Genomic DNA, 19310 nt, shown 5'->3' with positions numbered 1-19310 from the left:
AAAATACCCAGTAAAGCGTGGCAACCTCCAAACATTTACAGTTATAATGGTAGAACAGAAAGAGTCTGTTTCCTGGCAGGCCTCACAGAAAAACATGTAGCATTTAGTGGTTGTTATAGAGACTTGGTGAAGCTAAGATGTCCCTCTTTGATGGAGCTTTCTAGAGAGAGTTTCAGAGATTCCCTTTACCTCCCTTACCATCCTTCTTAATGTACAGTACATTGTGGCAAGATAAAGTTAGGTCCTTGTCCATTACTCTTTGTTCTAATTGGCTTAAAATGGGTTAAACCCATTTATTGCTCTGACTTTAGACCTGGGTAAATTTAGATTCGTAGCTTTTGTCTTATCACCTTCTTTTAAGTAATACATTGTAGATCAGCACACATTTAAATTGTCTTTCCCATTTTTAAGAGCGTCTGATAGAGGTGATATCAGATTTATAGGCCAAAGAAACAGGAAGTCATGTATTACTAATTAGACGTTTCCAGAGACTCTGATCAATTTAACCAAGTATAAATGTAAAAATTGTGTAAGTTATGTTTATTTCATACTGTAGGTTAGAGGTGCAGTAAGTGTAGCTCTAGTTGTTCTGTAGAAAACAAGTTTTTTTTTCTCCACAACATAAGTAAAATGTTGGATTATTTTCAGTCTGAAACTGTGCAGCCGCATTTAAAGAAGGATTTGTAAAATACATTTTTCTACATTTGCTAGTAAGAGTGGATCATGCTAACTACAAAGTATGAGTATAAAGTTAAATAACCATATTGTAATAGTCCCTTTGCTGTGTTTTCTTTAATATAATAAGATTATATGTTACTTGTAAGTTATTAGACAATGAAAAGAATTAAATAAGTCTCAGGGGGAGAACCCTACTATGGATGACTGTGTGTTGTTCCAGTGCTTTATGATTTCTCTGTATCTTCATTGTGGTAAAATCATCCACCCAGACTTCCTGTCCTTTTTACCGTGGAGTTAACATAGAAGGCTCAAGCATCTCCATCACCTCAGTTTTTGTCACAAGAACAGTAATCTCCAATTTGTTTTCACGCTGCTGTTTACATCATCTTTTTAAAAGATGCTAACAAATACAGTATCCATGGAGCTGATGACTTGGTGTCATCAACCTGATTGCTCTTCCTCCTAATCATGCATCTACATCTTTGAACAACACTACATAATAGTTTGGGAACTAAAGGAGACCAGGAGGTGTTGTGTTAAGATCAACCTGGGTTTTAGCTACTCAATAACTCCGGAGCTTTCTATGTAGTAATTTTCACACAGCACTGCAAGAAGGCCAAGCAGCTTCAGATCCTGGAATGTCATACCTCAGAGCCATGCTGCTGTAACGTGTGCAGAGCGAGGCTTTGCATTGTGCTGCTCAAATAAAGCAAAGAGTTCCCTGAAAGTCTTGGAATGCAAGCAAACTATGTTTTTCTTTCAGTAACCTACACACTGGTCCAACCTCCTGCTTCCTACTGTGAAAGCTTTAAAAAAAAAAAAGAAAGAAAAACAAGAACAACGAAAGTAGCCCAACACAATGAATGCAAATGATTTCACTGAAGTCAACACAAAATGCCACTTTTATTAAATACTGCAGTCTTAAAGTTATTCAACCCCGCAATGACAAGCATCTTTAGTACTTGGTAGAGAAACCTTTAGCAGCAGTGTTGCCTTGCAGCAAGAAGGTCCTGGGTTCGATTCCCAGCCTGGGGTCTTTCTGCATGGAGTTTGCATGTTCTCCCTGTGTATGCGTGGGTTCTCACCGGGTACTCCGGCTTCCTCCCACAGTCCAAAGACATGCCTGTTAGGTTAATTGGTCTCTCTAAATTGACCTTAGGTGTATGAATGAGTGTGTGCATGGTTGTTTATGTGTTGCCCTGCGATGGACTGGCGACTTGTCCAGGGTGTACCCTGCCTCTCGCCCATAGACTGCTGGAGATAGGCACCAGCTCCCCTGCGACCCATTATGGAATAAGCGGTAGAAAATGACTGACTGACCTTTTGCAGCAAACACAACTCATAGTAAATGGACTGAATTCATATAACGCTTTTCACTCATACCGATCACTCAAAGCGCTTTACACTAGACCCACATTCACCCGTTTGCACTAACCAATGCGCACACATTCATATATTTAAAGGAAACTTGAGGTTCAGTGCATCTCCCAGGGGCACATGTGGCAGGAGAAAGCTGGAATCGAATCCACAACTTTTGGGGTGCAAGACAACTACTCCTCCCCTTTTGTGCTTCCTCTTGCACATATTATTCAGAAACACAAAATACATTATCATAAGCAGGCAGATGACTTATAATTCTACATTTCTTTTTTGTATGATAACTCCTGTACACTTCCTTATTCAGTGTATTGCTGATATCAATACATGGATGTCGGACAGACAAAACAGAAATACTTCTCTTTGGTGGAAAACATACCATGAAGCCTAAATTCTCCCCCTTTGTTTCATGTAAGAAACAAATATGTGTTTTTAAATGTGCACATTTATTGATGTTTTTATCTTTTGATGGAAAACACATTATGTTGCTTTGTGCATGAAATATTCAAAGCATCAGCTTCCTCACAGTCAATTTCTCCCTAATTGAGAGAAGTCTCTACTTAATTGAATAATCTTGCCATCCACACACAGGAAATTTCCATGACCAGAATAGTGAAGAAGCCCCAGAGCATCACCGAGGCCCACTGTAGGAAGGATGTTCTTTTTGGTGTGTGCTTTGTTGTTCCTCTTCTCCATTTACCTCTGATCCATAGATCCAAAAAGCTGATGTGACATTTCATCACTCCACAGACTAGAAATCCAACAACCTATTTAGCTTATTTGTATAGTTCTGATTAAATTGCAGCTGACCCTTTTTGTACTTTTGGGTCAGTAGTGGCATACGAATTCAAGGGGAGTTGAATTATTATGGCACTGCGGTTGTCCCTGAAGAAAGATTTTAGTATTAAATTTGAATTAAGTTCTTGTTATTGTTCTTATTTAACTGGTCCTGTATATTTTGTTTACTGAAAACACCAGAACAGTTTTACATTTCCCCAGTAAATCTAATGTTCAGTTAAACTTTGTCAAAAGGTCCCTTTACACATAGTTGCATCTTTCAGAACTTGAAGTTTATCAATATAATTTTTTTTTTTTTCCAGAAAGGTTTGTGATGGCACCTAACTGCCACAGGGTTTAATCAGCAGCTTCCAAATGGTATGAAAATGAAGCTAACTGATCCTTCCAACCAGACAATGCATTAAAATGATATTAAAGTGCTCCCAGTTTGGAATTAAAACTGTCTAAAATGTGACAAAGTTTGAGAACAATTCCAGTCAAAATGCATTTCAGAAAAAAACATTAGGAAACCCTTCAAATGACATCAGGGGACATTGGTTTAAGATGGGATGCTGGTGCAGTGGTTAGCACTGGATTATTTAAGCAGAAAGAAACTGCAGCAGCCTTTTCTCTTATAGAAAGCATACAGCAAGTATTCAAAGTAACATCTGGATAACTACGAAAGTTTTTGTGAACAAATGCAGAAGGACAGAATAAGTTAAGAAACTGAAACTGAAAATTAGCTGCTCAGTGAACCAAAGCAAGCAAAATAATAAAAAAAAAACATTTAAAAAAGGTTAAAGAACTAAATAAAACATGAAACTCACAGTGTTCCTACCAAACGTTCTTTGATATTTGAATTAAAGGGAAATTTAATCAATTATAGGGATGACATGACATAATGGGTTTCTTCATTATCTTGGAGTGTGGTAGTAACCAGTGCAGCATGTAGTGTTGTATGTCATCCTCCTAGTGAAACAGTGTGTACTTCTCATACAATGCTCACAAAAATACAATTGAACTTTGTCATATTTACTCACATTATACCTTCAAATTTGAATGTATTTTGTTTGGATTGTATGTGTTACACCAACACAAAGTAGAGTATAACTGTGAAGTGGACAGAAAATAAAATACATTCTTAGATAAAAGATTCTGTAGAGATTCACAGCTAACAGGACAATTACTAGCTATGCAGTCCACAAATGTGGCCTGTACGGAAGAGCGGCAAAAAGAAACCCATTGTTGAAAGAAACACATATTAAGTCCTCTTTGAAGTTTGAGATAAGCCATGTTGGGGACACAGCAAACAAATGGAAGTATGTGCTCTTGTCAGATTAGACCAAATTTGAACTTTATGGCTTGTATGCAAATGTACATGTAAATGTGTTGGGACAAAAAGACCTGTAGCTGTAACTGAAGCAAAGGGTGGTTCTGTGAGTACTGACTGAAGGGACTGAATACAGATGTAAAAATCATGTTTTATTTTTTATCCATTTTACAATTATACATTCCTTTTTGTTTCTTTATTTCATAAAAAAAATAATTGTTTATCACAAAATTTTGTTTTTGCTTTTTTATTTTATTTTTTTTATTTTCTTACAGCATCTTGGCTGAAATTCTTTTTTAGCCTTTCTTTTTTTCTGGGTTGCAATTTGCTTACTGAAACTGCTTTAAGTGTCTGAAACAGAATCTTCAGTATTTCACTGCTGGCAAGGCAGGTGGGCTATTTGGTGCATGAAGGACAGTAGATAATATTCATGTTCATACCACCAACATGATGTGTTAAACAGGGAATAATATTTATATAAACAAAAAAATAATCTTTGTCATTTCCATCACATTCACTCTTTATTCACTCTTTATTCTTTACAATTCATAAAGGAACACCACAGCCGACAGTTTCATGCTGTTACAAGGCTATCTATCAGACTAACTTCATTACACACAGACACTGTGAGGAGGCCCTGGGGTCACTGACGATAATGACCGCAGATCAATCTCCAATCTTTCAATACGCTGTTTAGTGGCCATCTTTATTTTATTAATCATCAACAAAAAAATTTAGATATTTGAATAAATAAATAGGAAATACAAGCGAAAGATTCAGTCAGAAATAATGAGGTTACTATGTAACTACGTCACCAGACCGCTCCATGAGACATGCAATGTTTGATCATCTGTAAAGATGTCAAGACAAAAAGGGGACTGGTCAAAAGCAGGGATATGGAGATGCATCTCAAACAGACACACAGCTTTGTTGCTGATCAGGCACTCCTGATGCGTGCTGAGACTTCAATCGATGCTCTTTAGACTGAAATATCAGATCCAAAAGCTTAAATTAGCTTCTTAAATTGTAGTTATTTAAGGATTTAAATAGTGAAAGCAGTATTACAATGTATCAGATAAAAAGATTCTGTTTGGTAATTACTTTCAAAGCTTTTCTTCTGTTTATTATAGAAATCTAGATAACACGTTGAATATACAGAGGTTGGACAATGAAACTGAAACACCTGTCATTTTAGTGTGGGAGGTTTCATGGCTAAATTGGACCAGCCTGGTAGCCAGTCTTCATTGATTGCACATTGCACCAGTAAGAGCAGAGTGTGAAGGTTCAATTAACAGGGTAAGAGCACAGTTTTGCTCAAAATATTGAAATGCACACAACATTATGGGTGACATACCAGAGTTCAAAAGAGGACAAATTGTTGGTGAACGTCTTGCTGGCGCATCTGTGACCAAGACAGCAAGTCTTTGTGATGTATCAAGAGCCACGGTATCCAGGGTAATGTCAGCATACCACCAAGAAGGACGAACCACATCCAACAGGATTAACTGTGGACGCAAGAGGAAGCTGTCTGAAAGGGATGTTCGGATGATAACCCGGATTGTATCCAAGAAACATAAAACCACGGCTGCCCAAATCACGGCAGAATTAAATGTGCACCTTAAACTCTCCTGTTTCCACCAGAACTGTCCGTCGGGAGCTCCACAGGGTCAATATACACGGCCGGGCTGCTATAGCCAAACCTTTGGTCACTCATGCCAATGCCAAACGTTGTTTTCAATGGTGCAAGGAGCGCAAATCTTGGGCTGTGGACAATGTGAAACATGTATTGTTCTCTGATGAGTCCACCTTTACTGTTTTCCCCACATCCAGGAGAATTACGGTGTGGAGAAGCCCCAAAGAAGCGTACCACCCAGACTGTTGCATGCCCAGAGTGGATCAGTGATGGTTTGGGCTGCCATATCATGGCATTCCCTTGGCCCAATACTTGTGCTAGATGGGCACGTCACTGCCAAGGACTACCGAACCATTCTTGAGGACCATGTGCATCCAATGGTTCAAACAGTGTATCCTGAAGGCGGTGCCGTGTATCAGGATGACAATGCACCAATACACACAGCAAGACTGGTGAAAGATTGGTTTGATGAACATGAAAGTGAAGTTGAACATCTCCCATGGCCTGCACAGTCACCAGATCTAAATATTATTGAGCCACTTTGGGGTGTTTTGGAGGAGCGAGTCAGGAAATGTTTTCCTCCACCAGTATCATGTAGTGACCTGGCCACTATCCTGCAAGAAGAATGGCTTAAAATCCCTCTGACCACTGTGCAGGACTTGTATATGTCATTCCCAAGACAAATTGACGCTGTATTGGCTGCAAAAGGAGGCCCTACACCATACTAATAAATTATTGTGGTCTAAAACCAGGTGTTTCAGTTTCATTGTCCAACCCCTGTAGAAGAAAGATCAAAATGTATATTATGTAATTTTGGCACTATAATTGTGAAAAAAAAGTTATATTGAAAAGTTGGAAAGCATTCGGATGATAAAGTAATTTTGTATGCATTGTTTATTTTTATTTTTTTTTACATGTCTTTAACATGATTTTTTAACATATCGTGCCAGATTATTTCAAATGCAATAGACATGGAGACGGAAATGAAAAAAGGTGAAAGGGAGAGAAGAAAAGAACAGTGGAGAGAAAGAAGGATAAAGAGAAAACAAGATAACACCCTAGAATACTGCTTCTCCACCTGCAAAGATGCATATACAGCAATGTCACTGAAAAGTACACGATACTAGTGAAAGCTAGATGTATTTAGTGGTAACTGCAGCTCAATATAGAGTATATCTGTGTGTCAATTAACACTTGAATCCAGACACCTGTGGCCCACAGGCCCATCCTTGCAGCCGCATACACTGGAGCAGATCCAGCCATGGACACATAGACCCGAGACCCCTGGGCAAATTACCCCCCAGTCGATGTCCAACAGAGCCAAGGGGCTCAGGCCCTACCAAGCAGCCACCAGGTGTGAGCCGGGACACACTAAAACACTAGCCCGGATGGAGAACCACCAATACACCAGCAGGCAGACACACCGGCCACCCGCAAGTAGTGTGGCGGGGAGTGAATAGGCCCCACATTTGAGGTGGGCCTAAGATGATCCAGGAGAGGTGAGCAGCCTGAGACTCAACCTGACACAAAAACAGGCACACACAGTCACAATCACATGTTCCCACCATTATGCGTACACATAAAACACTCACAACCACACAAGTAAGGACACACAACAATGGATGCCATACACTCACTCGTACTCCTCACACATACTCTATATTCGCAGGTCCAGGTAACGATACCCCAGAGGGGAATTGGTAAACACACACACACACACACACACACACACACTCCCCCACCCCGGACAAAACAGCCAGATAAGTAAAGTCAACATGCACCCGCTCCAGCTGGGTATCCGCAACCAGGCCGACCCACCGCCCCAGGCCGAGCGCAACCGGCCAGTCGTCCTAGTGCAGGTACAAGATGCACTACATCTTGTGACTTTAGGTCGCAAGAGGGAAGGTTCTGACTGTTGTTTGTGCTTATGTGCCAAAAAGCGGTTCGGATTACCTCTCCTTCCCGGAGTCTCTGGACGGTATCCTGGAAGGCGTGCCATCTGGGAATTCAGTGATGCTCCTGGGGAACTTCAATTCAACAACAGCCTTACCTGGAGGGATGTGACCGGGAGAATGGCCTCCCCAGTCTGAACCTGAGCTGTGTTTTGCTGTTGGTCTTCTGTGCAAGGCATGGATTGTCCATATCAAACACCAAGTTGAAGCACAAGGTGGTTCAAAAGTGTATGTGATACCAGGCCAAAAGGGACAAAGGTCGATGGATCAATTTTGTAATCATATCAGATCTGCAGCGTTACATCTTGGACACTTGGGTAAGAGAAGGGCAGAACTATCAACTGATCACCACATGGAATTATGTTGGATCTGGTGGCGTGAGAGGCTGCCGGACAGACCCGACAAAAATGAGTGGTGAAAGTGAGCTGGGAACATCTGGCGGAGGAACCTGTCTATGTGATCTTCATTTCACAGCTTTGGGAGAATTTCTCTCATGTCCCAAGGAGGTTGGTGACATGGTGAATGGACCATGTTGCTGATGTGGCTTCCAGGAGCTGTGGCCTGAAGGTTATTGGTGTCTGTCATGCTGCATTCAGAGCACCCGCTGTTGAACACCTGTGGTCATGTTAGCTATCAGGCTGAAGATGGAGGCCTTTAGGGCTTGGTGGTCCTTTCAGACTCCTGAACTAGCTGACAAGTACTGGGTGGCCTAAAGGACTGCGGCGTCAGTTGCTACAGAAACTTGGATCCAGGAGGATCAATGTGGTTTTTGCCCTGGCCGTGAAACAGTGGACCTTTACTCTCATAGAATTGTGGAGGGGGTCATGGAAGTATGCTTCTCCAGTCTACATGTGTTTTGTGGATCTAGCAAGGGCCTAGGACTGTGTTCCTCAAGATAATTTGTGGGGGGTGCTGTGGGACTATGGGGTATCTGGGTGGATTTTAAGAGCTATTCAATCCAGCTATTGGACTCTGCAGGGCTGCCTCTTGTCACAGATCCTGTTTGTGGTGTTCATAGACTGGATCTCAAGGCATTGTTGTGGTGAGGAGGGTGTCTGGTATGGGAACCCCAGGATCTCATCTTTGTTTTTCATGGAGGATGTGGTTCTGCTGGCTTCTTCAGGTCACGACCACCAGTGCATACTGAAGCAGTTTGCTGCAGAGTGTGAAGTGGCTGGGAATAGAGTCAGCTCCTCTAAGTTTGAGGACATGTTTCTCGACTGGAAAAATGTGGACTGGCCCCTCTATATTGGGAGTCAGTCTCAGCCTCAAGTGGAGGAGTTTTAGTATCTTGAAGTCTTGTTCACGAGTGATGGTAAGATAGAGCAGGAGATGGACAGACGGATTGGGAATTAATGCAGGTGCTGCTCCAGTTCATTATGGTGAAGAAATAGCTGAGCCAAAATGCAAAGCTCTTTATTTACCGGTCTGTTTATGTTCCATCCCTCACCTATGGGCATTAGTTATGGATCATGACCAAAAGAACAAGACACAAGCAACCAAAATAGGCTTCCTCCGGACAGTAGCTGGACTCAGTCTTAGAGATATGATTAGGAGTTCCGTCATCTCAGGGGAGCTCAAAGTAGAGCCACTGCTCCTCCGCATTGAAAGGAGTCAGCTGAGGTGTTTTGGCCATCCGATCAAGATGCCCCTGGGCATAACAATAAATTATTAAAATTAAATAACACTAAAGTATAAATTGCATGCATTACATATGCATATATACTGAAAAGTCAAATAGGAATACAATAAGAACAAAAACTGGTAAAATATGTTGTTTTTTTCTACGTAATTACAAGTACATGACAATCCAAAGGCTCTGTGCTGATTTAAAGTTAGACTTGAAAGTATTATGAATCTTACAGCAAATAGTATGCTCAAGATATTTAGTGCCAACTTTACAGACAAGCAGACATTTTATGAAACCCTAGCATAATGTCTTTTGTCTCTTTCATATGGTCCACAACCAATCGTTTGTGGTTCAATACAGTATGTCTGGTTTCAACATGTTTTGCAGTTAACTACAAATTAACAAAAAATTAGGAACACAATTTAATTTTGAAATATAACAAGGACATGTGTTTAGGTTCAGGAGTTAAAATAGGACGTTTTATGTAAAAGGCTACAGAGATTTAGGAGTATCGGTTGCAGCAAGAAGGTCCTGGGTTCGATTCCAGGCCTGGGGTCTTTCTGCAGGGAGTTTGCATGTTCTCCCCATGCATGCATGGGTTCTCACCGGGTACTCCGGCTTCCTCCCACAGTCCAAAGACATGCCTGTTAGGTTAATTGGTAACTCTACATTGCCCTTAGGTGTATGAATGAGTGTGTGCATGTTTGTATGTGTGTTGCCCTGTGATGGACTGGCGACCTGTCCAGGGTGTACCCTGCCTCTCGCCCATAGACTGCTGGAGATAGGCACCAGCTCCCCTGCAACCCACTATGGAATAAGTGGTAGAAAATGACTGATTTTGAATGTCTTCCATAGCTTGTAAACTGATCCATTTGTAAATCTGCCCAGGTTGAATTCATGTTATCCCCAAGCCGAGGTACTTCAACGTCTGCCTATACCTCAGGCCTAGTCATGCTGCAATAGTTTAGTAAAAGAACAGTTTTAAGTCTAACTTTAAATATATTCAAATAGTTTTTATTGTTTTCTAGTTTAAACCTCCTGCGGTCCTCATATTCTGTTTACACCTCGTGTCCTCCAGATCTTAATGACCCGACTTCACTAAACCCCCAATATAAAGCAGCTTAATTGAATTTTACACACTAAATTTATTTTGCCTAAAGGAACAACTTGCCATTCACCACAAATTAAGTGAATGCGTGAATTTTCCCTCTTCTACCACTCGTTTCTATGACACAGTTAATTGTTTTATTTTTTGTGTAGTGGGCTATGTAGCCCTATGTAGGCATGCGAGTCAGTCTCATCCATCCTTTTCCAGCTGTCTCCATATTTTTCGAAAACCCTCTAGATTTGTCTCCAGAATTATTTTATCTATTGCTGGTGCGATTAATAGGTAGAATGTTGAGGTAATGTCATGAACATGGGAAATTGGTTACCTAGTGGGTTCTTGGGTCATCTTCATTACATTTTGTTCTGCCATCCTGCCATTTATGTCATATGCTGCTGAGGACCATGTTATTTTGCTTTTTTTTTGTCAGGAAAGTCTCTTTCAGCTTGAGGCATTTTTCTTCTTCTGTGGATTATTCAGCACCTTGCTTTGGGTTGTATTCCTCCCCATGTTCTTCTTATGATATATCCTCTTCTTCTGAATCGGAGTTGTCTTGCTGGTCACACTCATGGCTGTGCTCACGGTACTGTTATCTGTAGCACCTTTAAAAGCTTTGAGCAGCCTAAAAGACAGCAATATTGTTACATTTCGATCACAAGAACCTTTATTTTCCTGCTGTTTTTGCCCTCTGTATGATTGGAAACTGCACACATACTGACCTGGTGGCAATATTGTTTCATTTCAATCATGAGATTCTGTGTTCCCGCATTTCTAGACACCCTCATCTATAGTGCCACCTCCTTGGCTGCCAATCCAGGCAGTGTACATGCAGTGCACTGTGCCGGACCACATGTCTTGTCATGTTTTAGACAGACCTAAAGCATTTTCACATCTTTGTGCTGTGTAATTGACTCTGTGATTGTGATTTCAGTGCAATATGACTGTTGGGACAAAATGACCCTAAGACAATATTTGTAACTTTTTTGTACAGCTTACATGGGAATATGAATAAAGGTAACATTTAGCTTTTTCTAATGCTGGGTTCAATCTAGGAAAAGTCATGACATTTCATGTTCAAAAAATATCATTTATGCTTTTTTTTCTGCTTTCAATCTTGACTACGGGTAATTATGACTCAAAGGAAACAGGAGTGTTAAAAAAAATCTAATATATACTTTAGATTAAAATAATGTAAGAAATGGCTTTCGTTTACACATACCAAGTTGCTGCAAATTTATGAAATGTACTTAATAGAATAAATTTTGCTGATACAACTTTGTTATTTGTTTTAAAAGGGCCAGTAGGGGGAGCTCCATTGCAACGTGAGAAAACTATCAGATATAAACCCTAATTTCAAAATAAAGCAGCCAAACGTTGGACTTGGGCTAAACGCCATATATAAATTAGACTAATTGAACATTATGTTCGCTAATAGACATATAATTAAATCTTTAAATTGAATTATTTAAATCAAACTAATACAAACAAGAGGAATGGTAGTTTCATCTTGTGAGTGAAATCAGCAGCGTAAAGAAAGTAAGAAGAACTCAGAAGAACAACCAGTTTATTTTCTACTGGCGTCTACACTCCAGGGGGAATGCCTTGCCGCAATCGTAAACATCTCGAACGCTTCCCTTAGGCTCCTATATTTTTCTCCATCCACACAAACTATTTAAAGTGAAGGAAGGTAAATCTTCGTCCCACAAACCCCAGGTCACATCTGAGCCAATGACAGGACGAACGCGACGGTTTCAGCCAATGGCAGAGCAGTATGAGTGCATTCTAGTTTAGACGATGAAGACAACCATGGACTGCAGCGGTGTCCTGCTCGTTGTTACAAAGTTTTAACGTTTAACGTTCCAGCAAGATACGGTAAGTTTAATATCTCCTTCATACTTCATTTTCTCACGGGTTACCTTTATTAACGAAAAGTGACCGTAAGCACTAACCTTAGGATTTAACTTCGAGTCGCCACTCTTCGGTGTAGTTGTTTTAGTGTATCATACATCGATTAAAACGAGAAAAAAAAACTGAACTCGAACACTTTTTCGCCTTTTCTGCGAAGTTTATTTTCATTCGGTCGCTTTGCAATTCGGAAACAACAACATTCATATATTCCTGACCTAGTTGGGTCCTACACTCAAAATAAAAATAGAAAAAAAAAAAAACCCACCCACGCTCACGCCGTCTTAAGGCGCTCCCGTCGTGTCCGTTTTCAGACAGTGGTTTCTGCAGAGCTTTAACCTCCTGCACCACGTCCACGGCTCCTTGTAACTGTCTCTGATGTGGGCTGGCTCTGAGACACCTTCGCCTTTTCTTAACCCCATTTCGTACCCAAGCATTGTCCTGTCATCTCTACCCATTTCCACTTCTTGTTTATGTACTTAAACTGTTCAGTTTCTTTTTCCTTGTTGCTAAATATTTTCATGACTGATAGGGATAAGTAGTCATAAATATGCTCAAATCTCGGGTATAGTTTGTGTATTTTCCGTAGGCTTTGTATTAAACCTTGTTTTCATTTATTTTGGTTCTGATCCTCGTTTTGGCATCAAGGATTAAAAGTGACGGATTAATAAATCAATACGTTGCTAAATAAATATTTATATTAACTATTAATTTAAATGACACTCGTAACATATATAAGCATATTTGATAATTATTTCAATGTTTTATGAGTTGAATATACAATGAAATATTAAAATAGTTAACTAAAATGTATATTAATTTTATGCGGAATGAATATATAATTAGACAAGAATATTTTTTTTTTTACTCAATTTTTATAGTCCAGTGTTACAGCATATCAACACTTTATTTTATTTGTCAGCCTTACCAATTAATCTCAGTGGTTAACCTAAAACTGCTGTAGACAAGGTGTTTGATCTGCAGATGAGCGGCTGTGCTCGTTAACCAATCAGGACCAATTTGATGATAAGCTATTATTATTGGACTGTAGCAGAGGAAACTTGAAATGGGGAAGTATTGAAAATTCGTTATTTAAACACTCAAAATGTAATTCTTGATTTCAACATTTACAAGCGGCTTAAACTAGCTTCATCCATAGGGTGACTGGGCTCATAATGAGAGATGGGGTGAGGAGCTCTGTCATCCTTGGGGAGGTCAGAGTAGAGCTGCTGCTTTTTCACATTGCCGTTTCTTCCCTCCCTATTTCCATTCTGTGCCTTTAATCACAACCAAATTACCCTATCATGCTATTTCCGCTTAGTCTACGTTGTAATTAAGCATTTCCATCAGTTATGGAGAAAAATACACAACCATGCTCACATGCAATTTAATCAAATTGTGTATTATTAAACTAAAACACTGAATAACACTCTGTTCCCATTTATTTTGGTTCTGATTCCCATTTGGACCACTTAGCTCTTATGAAATGATAACAGATAATGGCAGATTATAGCCATAAATCAAACTACAACAAAAACATAACTAAAAATAATTAAAAGTGACCTCCTGCTGGTGGATATTGTTACTTTTGCTTACACTATACTATTAGTCTATCAAAGATAATAACTTTAAATTATCAGTTCTCAAAGCAGATTTGAATGACTACCTGGTGGGTATGAAACACTCTGCTGTAGATGGTACAAAACAGCCAAAACTACAAAGGGACGAGCTTATATGCTACCAAAATAAAAGATTTGATCAAAACAATGCTAACCCTAACCAAGTAACCTCCTGCTCTAAGTGAGCACACATAACTACATTTCTTTATGGTGGCAAAACTGCAAAGGTACGAAATAGGGTCTATAAATGCAGCTTTCATGTCTAAACTGCAACTGTTTACAATTAAAGATAGAAAAACGTGAGTAAATATAGTCTTTATTGAAATGCAAATAAAAACATGCAACATTTTATCCCAAGTCTTATTTGAAAATAAAGTTTTAGCCTGCTCTGTTTTTTTTCTTGATTTGCACTAATTCATTTTTATGTCTTTCTGTGTCTGCAGGAGCTGGTGGCTCAGAGGAATAATGGGGGAAATGGAAGGATCATATCGGGTACTTCAGACCCCCGGCACAAGGCTGGGAGCCCAATTCAATGCTGGTATCAGCACCTTGGAGCCTGGCCAAAGCCTCAGTGGCAACGCGGTCAGCAGGAGCAAAAGCCACGGGAGAGGCCTGCAGATCCGTGTGCAGGGACTGGACGACTCCCAGGAGTTCTTTGACGTAGACGTGAGTTGCAGCAGTTGTTCCACCGGGGTCATTGTTGCGGTCCCCTCTCCCTGTTTTATTTACTCTGAGATAAGCCTGCTGTTTGTCCCACAGTAGGCTGCATGTCTTGGTTACACTGCTTGCATGTGGCTTTGGGTTGGTGACAGCTGCCACATGGCTTTGGTGCTAAAATCCCCTTCTCTTAAGGCCTCTTGTTGCTTCCAGCTTTGTGTCCCTATCCAGGGCACTTTTTGGTTTTTTGCCTTTAATTTCTGCTTGATGTTGAGGAGTTAGTGAAGGAAAGGGTATTGTGCAATTTTCTTTTTTAAAACTAAAGCTAGCCAGCAGTTTCTTTTTCACCAGTTTCATTTATCGGTTTGCACCGACTTAAACAATGTTCCTTTGCTTTCCTGTTGTCACTCGCCAATTTGCAGCAGGGGTAATTCAGCAGACAAATAGGAAGCAATAAGGAAGCCACTATATCAGAACTTGTTTCCTGCCCTTTCCTGCAGTGAGAATACTAAGTGAAGTCTTCTTAAAGGATTAAATCCTCGATTTAATGGCCGATTTATGAAGAAATGCAGTACTGGAGGTGACAGCTGCTAATTGTGTTAGAAAAGATAACGTATTTATTCCTCTCTCCAGGTGTCCTAAATCATCATGTAGCCACAACAATAACAATTCCAGCAGATGCAGTTTGGGAGCACCGCTGAGGCGGACGTTTTATAATCTTATTCACCATATGTTGCTTCAAAGTCTGATGCTAATACAGGGTGACAGATTTAAGTTTGATTTGTAAGCAAAAATGACTCGCCATGCAGTTCAGTCTGCAGGAAAAATAATCTTGAAAGACTTTAAAAAAAATTATTGTTTTTGTACTGAGACACACTTGAATGTGGCCTGATGAGAACAGCAAAACTCTGCACATAGTGTTGATAGGAAGGTGGGAGACAGATATACATAGCTGCAAATGGGGGGGAATGACGGCAGTCTTGTTGTCAAGCAGACTGCAGCTTGGCAAGGACAAGATGGCTCTCTGAGAGGCTCTGTTGTTCATCAACATTGCCTCATATGTCTGTTCATTCATTCTGAGCAGCTGTGGGTTGGTGGGAGAATAGTAGTTATCTCTCCACTGAAAGGCTGCAAAGCATTACTTTTATTTAGTAGAAATTGGTGCAGTGTTATTATAGCACCTTGCAAACGTATACAAACTTTATTTAACTCTTACATTTTGTCAAGCTACAACTTCAAGCCTGAATGTATTTTATTGGGATGTTATGTGAAGGACCAATACTAAACAGGACATGATTGTGGAGTGGGTTTCAAATTCTTTTCCAAATAGAAATCTATAAAGAGTCACATCCATTTGCATTTAGCCCCTTTTACTCTAATACCCCTAAATGAAACTAAGTGCAACCATGTCTCCTTTTTTCACTTTACAGCTACGTGATAATTAGGATGCGATACTTAAAATCCTAATAAAATGCTTTAAAGTTCGTGGTTACTTGACAAAATGCTGACAAGTTCGAGGTGTATAAATTCAAGGCGCTGTGGGAATCAGCTGGAACAGCCTGTCCCTCCCTGCTACTGTAACTGTTTCATTCAAAGGAAGACTGCAGGCAAAACTGCAGTAACGTTTGTCCTACCTTTAGCTTTCATGTAACAGATTTCACCAGCTTAAGGACTGACGTTGCTCAGCTCCAAAAATGTCCTTTTCTGAACATTAATGTATAGCCATCATGGCCTACCATTTAATGCAATACTCAATTTACAATTTTGGTTAAGAACTCGTAGAAACAAACTTGCCCCTGTTTTTTTTTTTTTCGTTCTGTTTTTAACACTTAAGAACGGTAGAAACATCCAATATGAGAGAATATTTGTGCGTATGGCCAATAAAGTCAGCCAAATCAGTTAACAGAGCGTTGCTCTTTGATCTGTTGGCCTTTTATCACAGTTACCTGGCATCATCAGCGGACATTTGCTTGCATAGTTCCTGTCTACAGGCTCCTCCCACAGCCAGCACAGGAGAAAGCTCAGCTTTGTGGTTTCTGGACAGTGGAGGAAGGCCTATCAGGGAAGGAACACAGGCTTCTTTTATCCTGCACAGCCAGCCCCTTCTCTGGCCTTAACTTCTAGCTCAAAAACTTGCAAAAAAATGGCCAGTGGGTGAGTTGTAAAACCTAGCAGTGTGAAAATGCACGCTGGAGGGAGGGAATCAGCTTTGCTTTAGTGTTGGCAAACATGCACATAAATGGCAAAGGCTGATAATAAAGTAGGTAGAAAGAAAAGGGAGCAGCAGTAAGGAGCAGTGTCTCATGTTCAGAAAGAGCGCTCACCGCCAGGACAAAGTTTGAGCCGAGAATGTGGGGGATGGGGCTCACACTGCAGTGCAGCCTTGCTGAAAGTTTGGCCCAGGAATTTCAACCCCTTTGTTGATGTTGAGTTCACATTTGGGTTCTTCTGTCAGAGCTATACGATGATATTTGTGTGATTCAAGTGTATTGCTTTATTGCTCTTTAATGTCGTAAATTATTCATACATAGCTGCATGGTGGTGAACCACAAACGGTGTAAAAGCAACATATGAAGTCTTGTCTTCTTAGCATTTTACCATAAAGTGATCCTACCCGGTCTGAAAAGTGTGCAGTTTGATTTCACTATTTCTCACTATCCCACTTTGTATCCTTCCTTCCTTGTATACTTTCTTGTGTTCTTCTTCTGTTTTTTCCTCCTTCTTCGTGCCTTTCCTTACTTCAGTGTCCTCTTTCCTTCCCTCCATTGTTGTCCTTCCTTCCTTCCTTCCTTCCTTGCTTACTTCCTTTCATCCATCCTTTCACCTTCTTCCTTCCAGTTTGTTGTTTTTGTATAGTACATATTTAAAGCCTGCTCACTGTATAAATATCTGCCATAAATGTATGATGAACTTTAGTGTTTTATTTTGTGAGATGAGGTTAAGTAGCTTCTGTTTCAACCACATACATGAAAAATTACCCTGTTTTTGGTAATAGAACCACAGTGTCACAGGATATTAAGAGCAGCAAGTCATTCCTCTGCACATTACTGGGAGTAATTAGCTTAAAGAATCAGAAGACCTTTTATTACAAGTATGCTACACCTTGTTGGGTCAAAAAACCAATTGTAACTCTTTTAAGATGGCCTAAGCTGAAACACCGGACCAAAATTAGATTCAGAACAACAGTTTACTTTTACTTTAGAAAAATTGCAGCTATGACACTTTAAATAGAAAACTCTTAGGAAATATCATGAGTCAAGCCGAGACAGCTGCGCGTTTTGCTGGAGTTGGGGTTATAGTTAAAAAGTAATAGAGGCATAATTTTTCATGCATGGCATACAGCTGTGGTGTGTTTTGTTAAAGGACTGCCTTTGGTAATTCATACACACAAAACAAAAATGCACGTAGAAATCCCTTGGTGACCGGAAATGTCTGTTTTTTTCACCTCAACCAGACCTGACCTGTGACTGGCCAGCAACAAAGTCAGAAATACGATCTTTTTCCAATTAGTATGTACCCCATACCTTACAGGTTACATCTACACCAAAACTCTTTGGTGTAGACGTTGTTACAGCAAGAAGAAGACTTACTATTAAGGCTCCCACAAAGTTGGGTGTACCATAGGTAAAGGTTTGACGATTCATAGTCGAGGGTGCCAATTCCTTACATTTCTAAAGACAAATTCCTACTATTTCCACACTTTCTGCCATGGTGTCATTAAAGCTAATTTTCCTTGTAGCTTTGGAAAAACAAAAAAAGTTGTACATAGGGCAATAAACCACACTAGGGACGAAAAAGGGGAATAAACCTGTCGGTGAGGCGCGGAGAGTGGCAGTGACACTGCAGGTCCTCACAACTGGTTGCTCAGAGTGGTGTGTTACATATAAAACAATTTGATGTGGAGACTTTTTCCCTCCAAGCAGTTTATTGTGTGACATTGCATACGCAGGATGACGTCAAGTGCGCCTGACTTTGTGGGAGCCGTTAATTTGTGATTTTGAACATCAGTCAGGCGTTTAAAAATCAAGTGAGGGGAAGCAAAAAAGTTGTTGGGGAAGTGCATTTTTTTACAGAGACAACTGTTCTTTCAGGCTTCTGATTGGTGCATTTCTAAACATAGCCAGTGCGGTTACACATCAGTGTGTACTAACACTAGACAAAGATGCATTGTGTGTCTACTTTCTACTTCAGACCTACTCACCAACAGAGGTAACAGTGGTGGGTCGACTTCGACCCACCTATAGGTACATATTTTATGCTGTTACATAAAAATGAATTGTGGAAAACCCATCTAGAATCTGCCTTGAAAATGTCTTGCAAAGTTATATGGTTGCTGGCTTTGCAAGTGGCTTAAGTTAGAAACATGAGCAGAAGGTCAGTAACCAACCTGATCCTGATTATCGGTGAATGCTGTTTATCTGGGAGCAAATGCTGTCTAAGTCAACAGTCCTCAGGTGTGTTCTGTAGTCAGCTTACTGGAAAAGAAAACCCAGCAGTGACTCAGAGTGATGCTGGACCTTTGTTGAGAAAACCATTAAAAGATCCTTGAAATTCACTTCACATACTTATGGCCAGTACTGTGCAGAGCTCTTTTAGAGCTAAGCTGAAAAATGGCGTGTCCTACTGTGCTAAATGCAAGCCCCAACA

At 40.2% G+C, this 19310-nt stretch overlaps 1 protein-coding gene across 1 annotated transcript in view; it reads left to right on the top strand.

The window, feature by feature from the left end:
* Positions 1-12197: 12197 nt before the first annotated feature.
* Positions 12198-19310, top strand: part of farp2 (FERM, RhoGEF and pleckstrin domain protein 2) — a 40164-nt gene continuing 33051 nt past the window's right edge. The window contains exons 1-2 of the mRNA XM_047374787.1: positions 12198-12354; positions 14450-14672. Of these exons, the coding sequence (XP_047230743.1) occupies positions 14472-14672 (201 nt within the window). The 5' untranslated portion in view covers positions 12198-12354; positions 14450-14471. The remainder of the gene's footprint in view (positions 12355-14449; positions 14673-19310) is intronic.

The sequence above is a fragment of the Girardinichthys multiradiatus genome, chromosome 9 (genome assembly GCF_021462225.1).
Source record: "Girardinichthys multiradiatus isolate DD_20200921_A chromosome 9, DD_fGirMul_XY1, whole genome shotgun sequence".
NCBI lineage: Eukaryota > Metazoa > Chordata > Actinopteri > Cyprinodontiformes > Goodeidae > Girardinichthys > Girardinichthys multiradiatus.
Note: the sequence above shows the minus strand (reverse complement) of the source record. Positions and strands in the feature narration are given on the sequence as shown.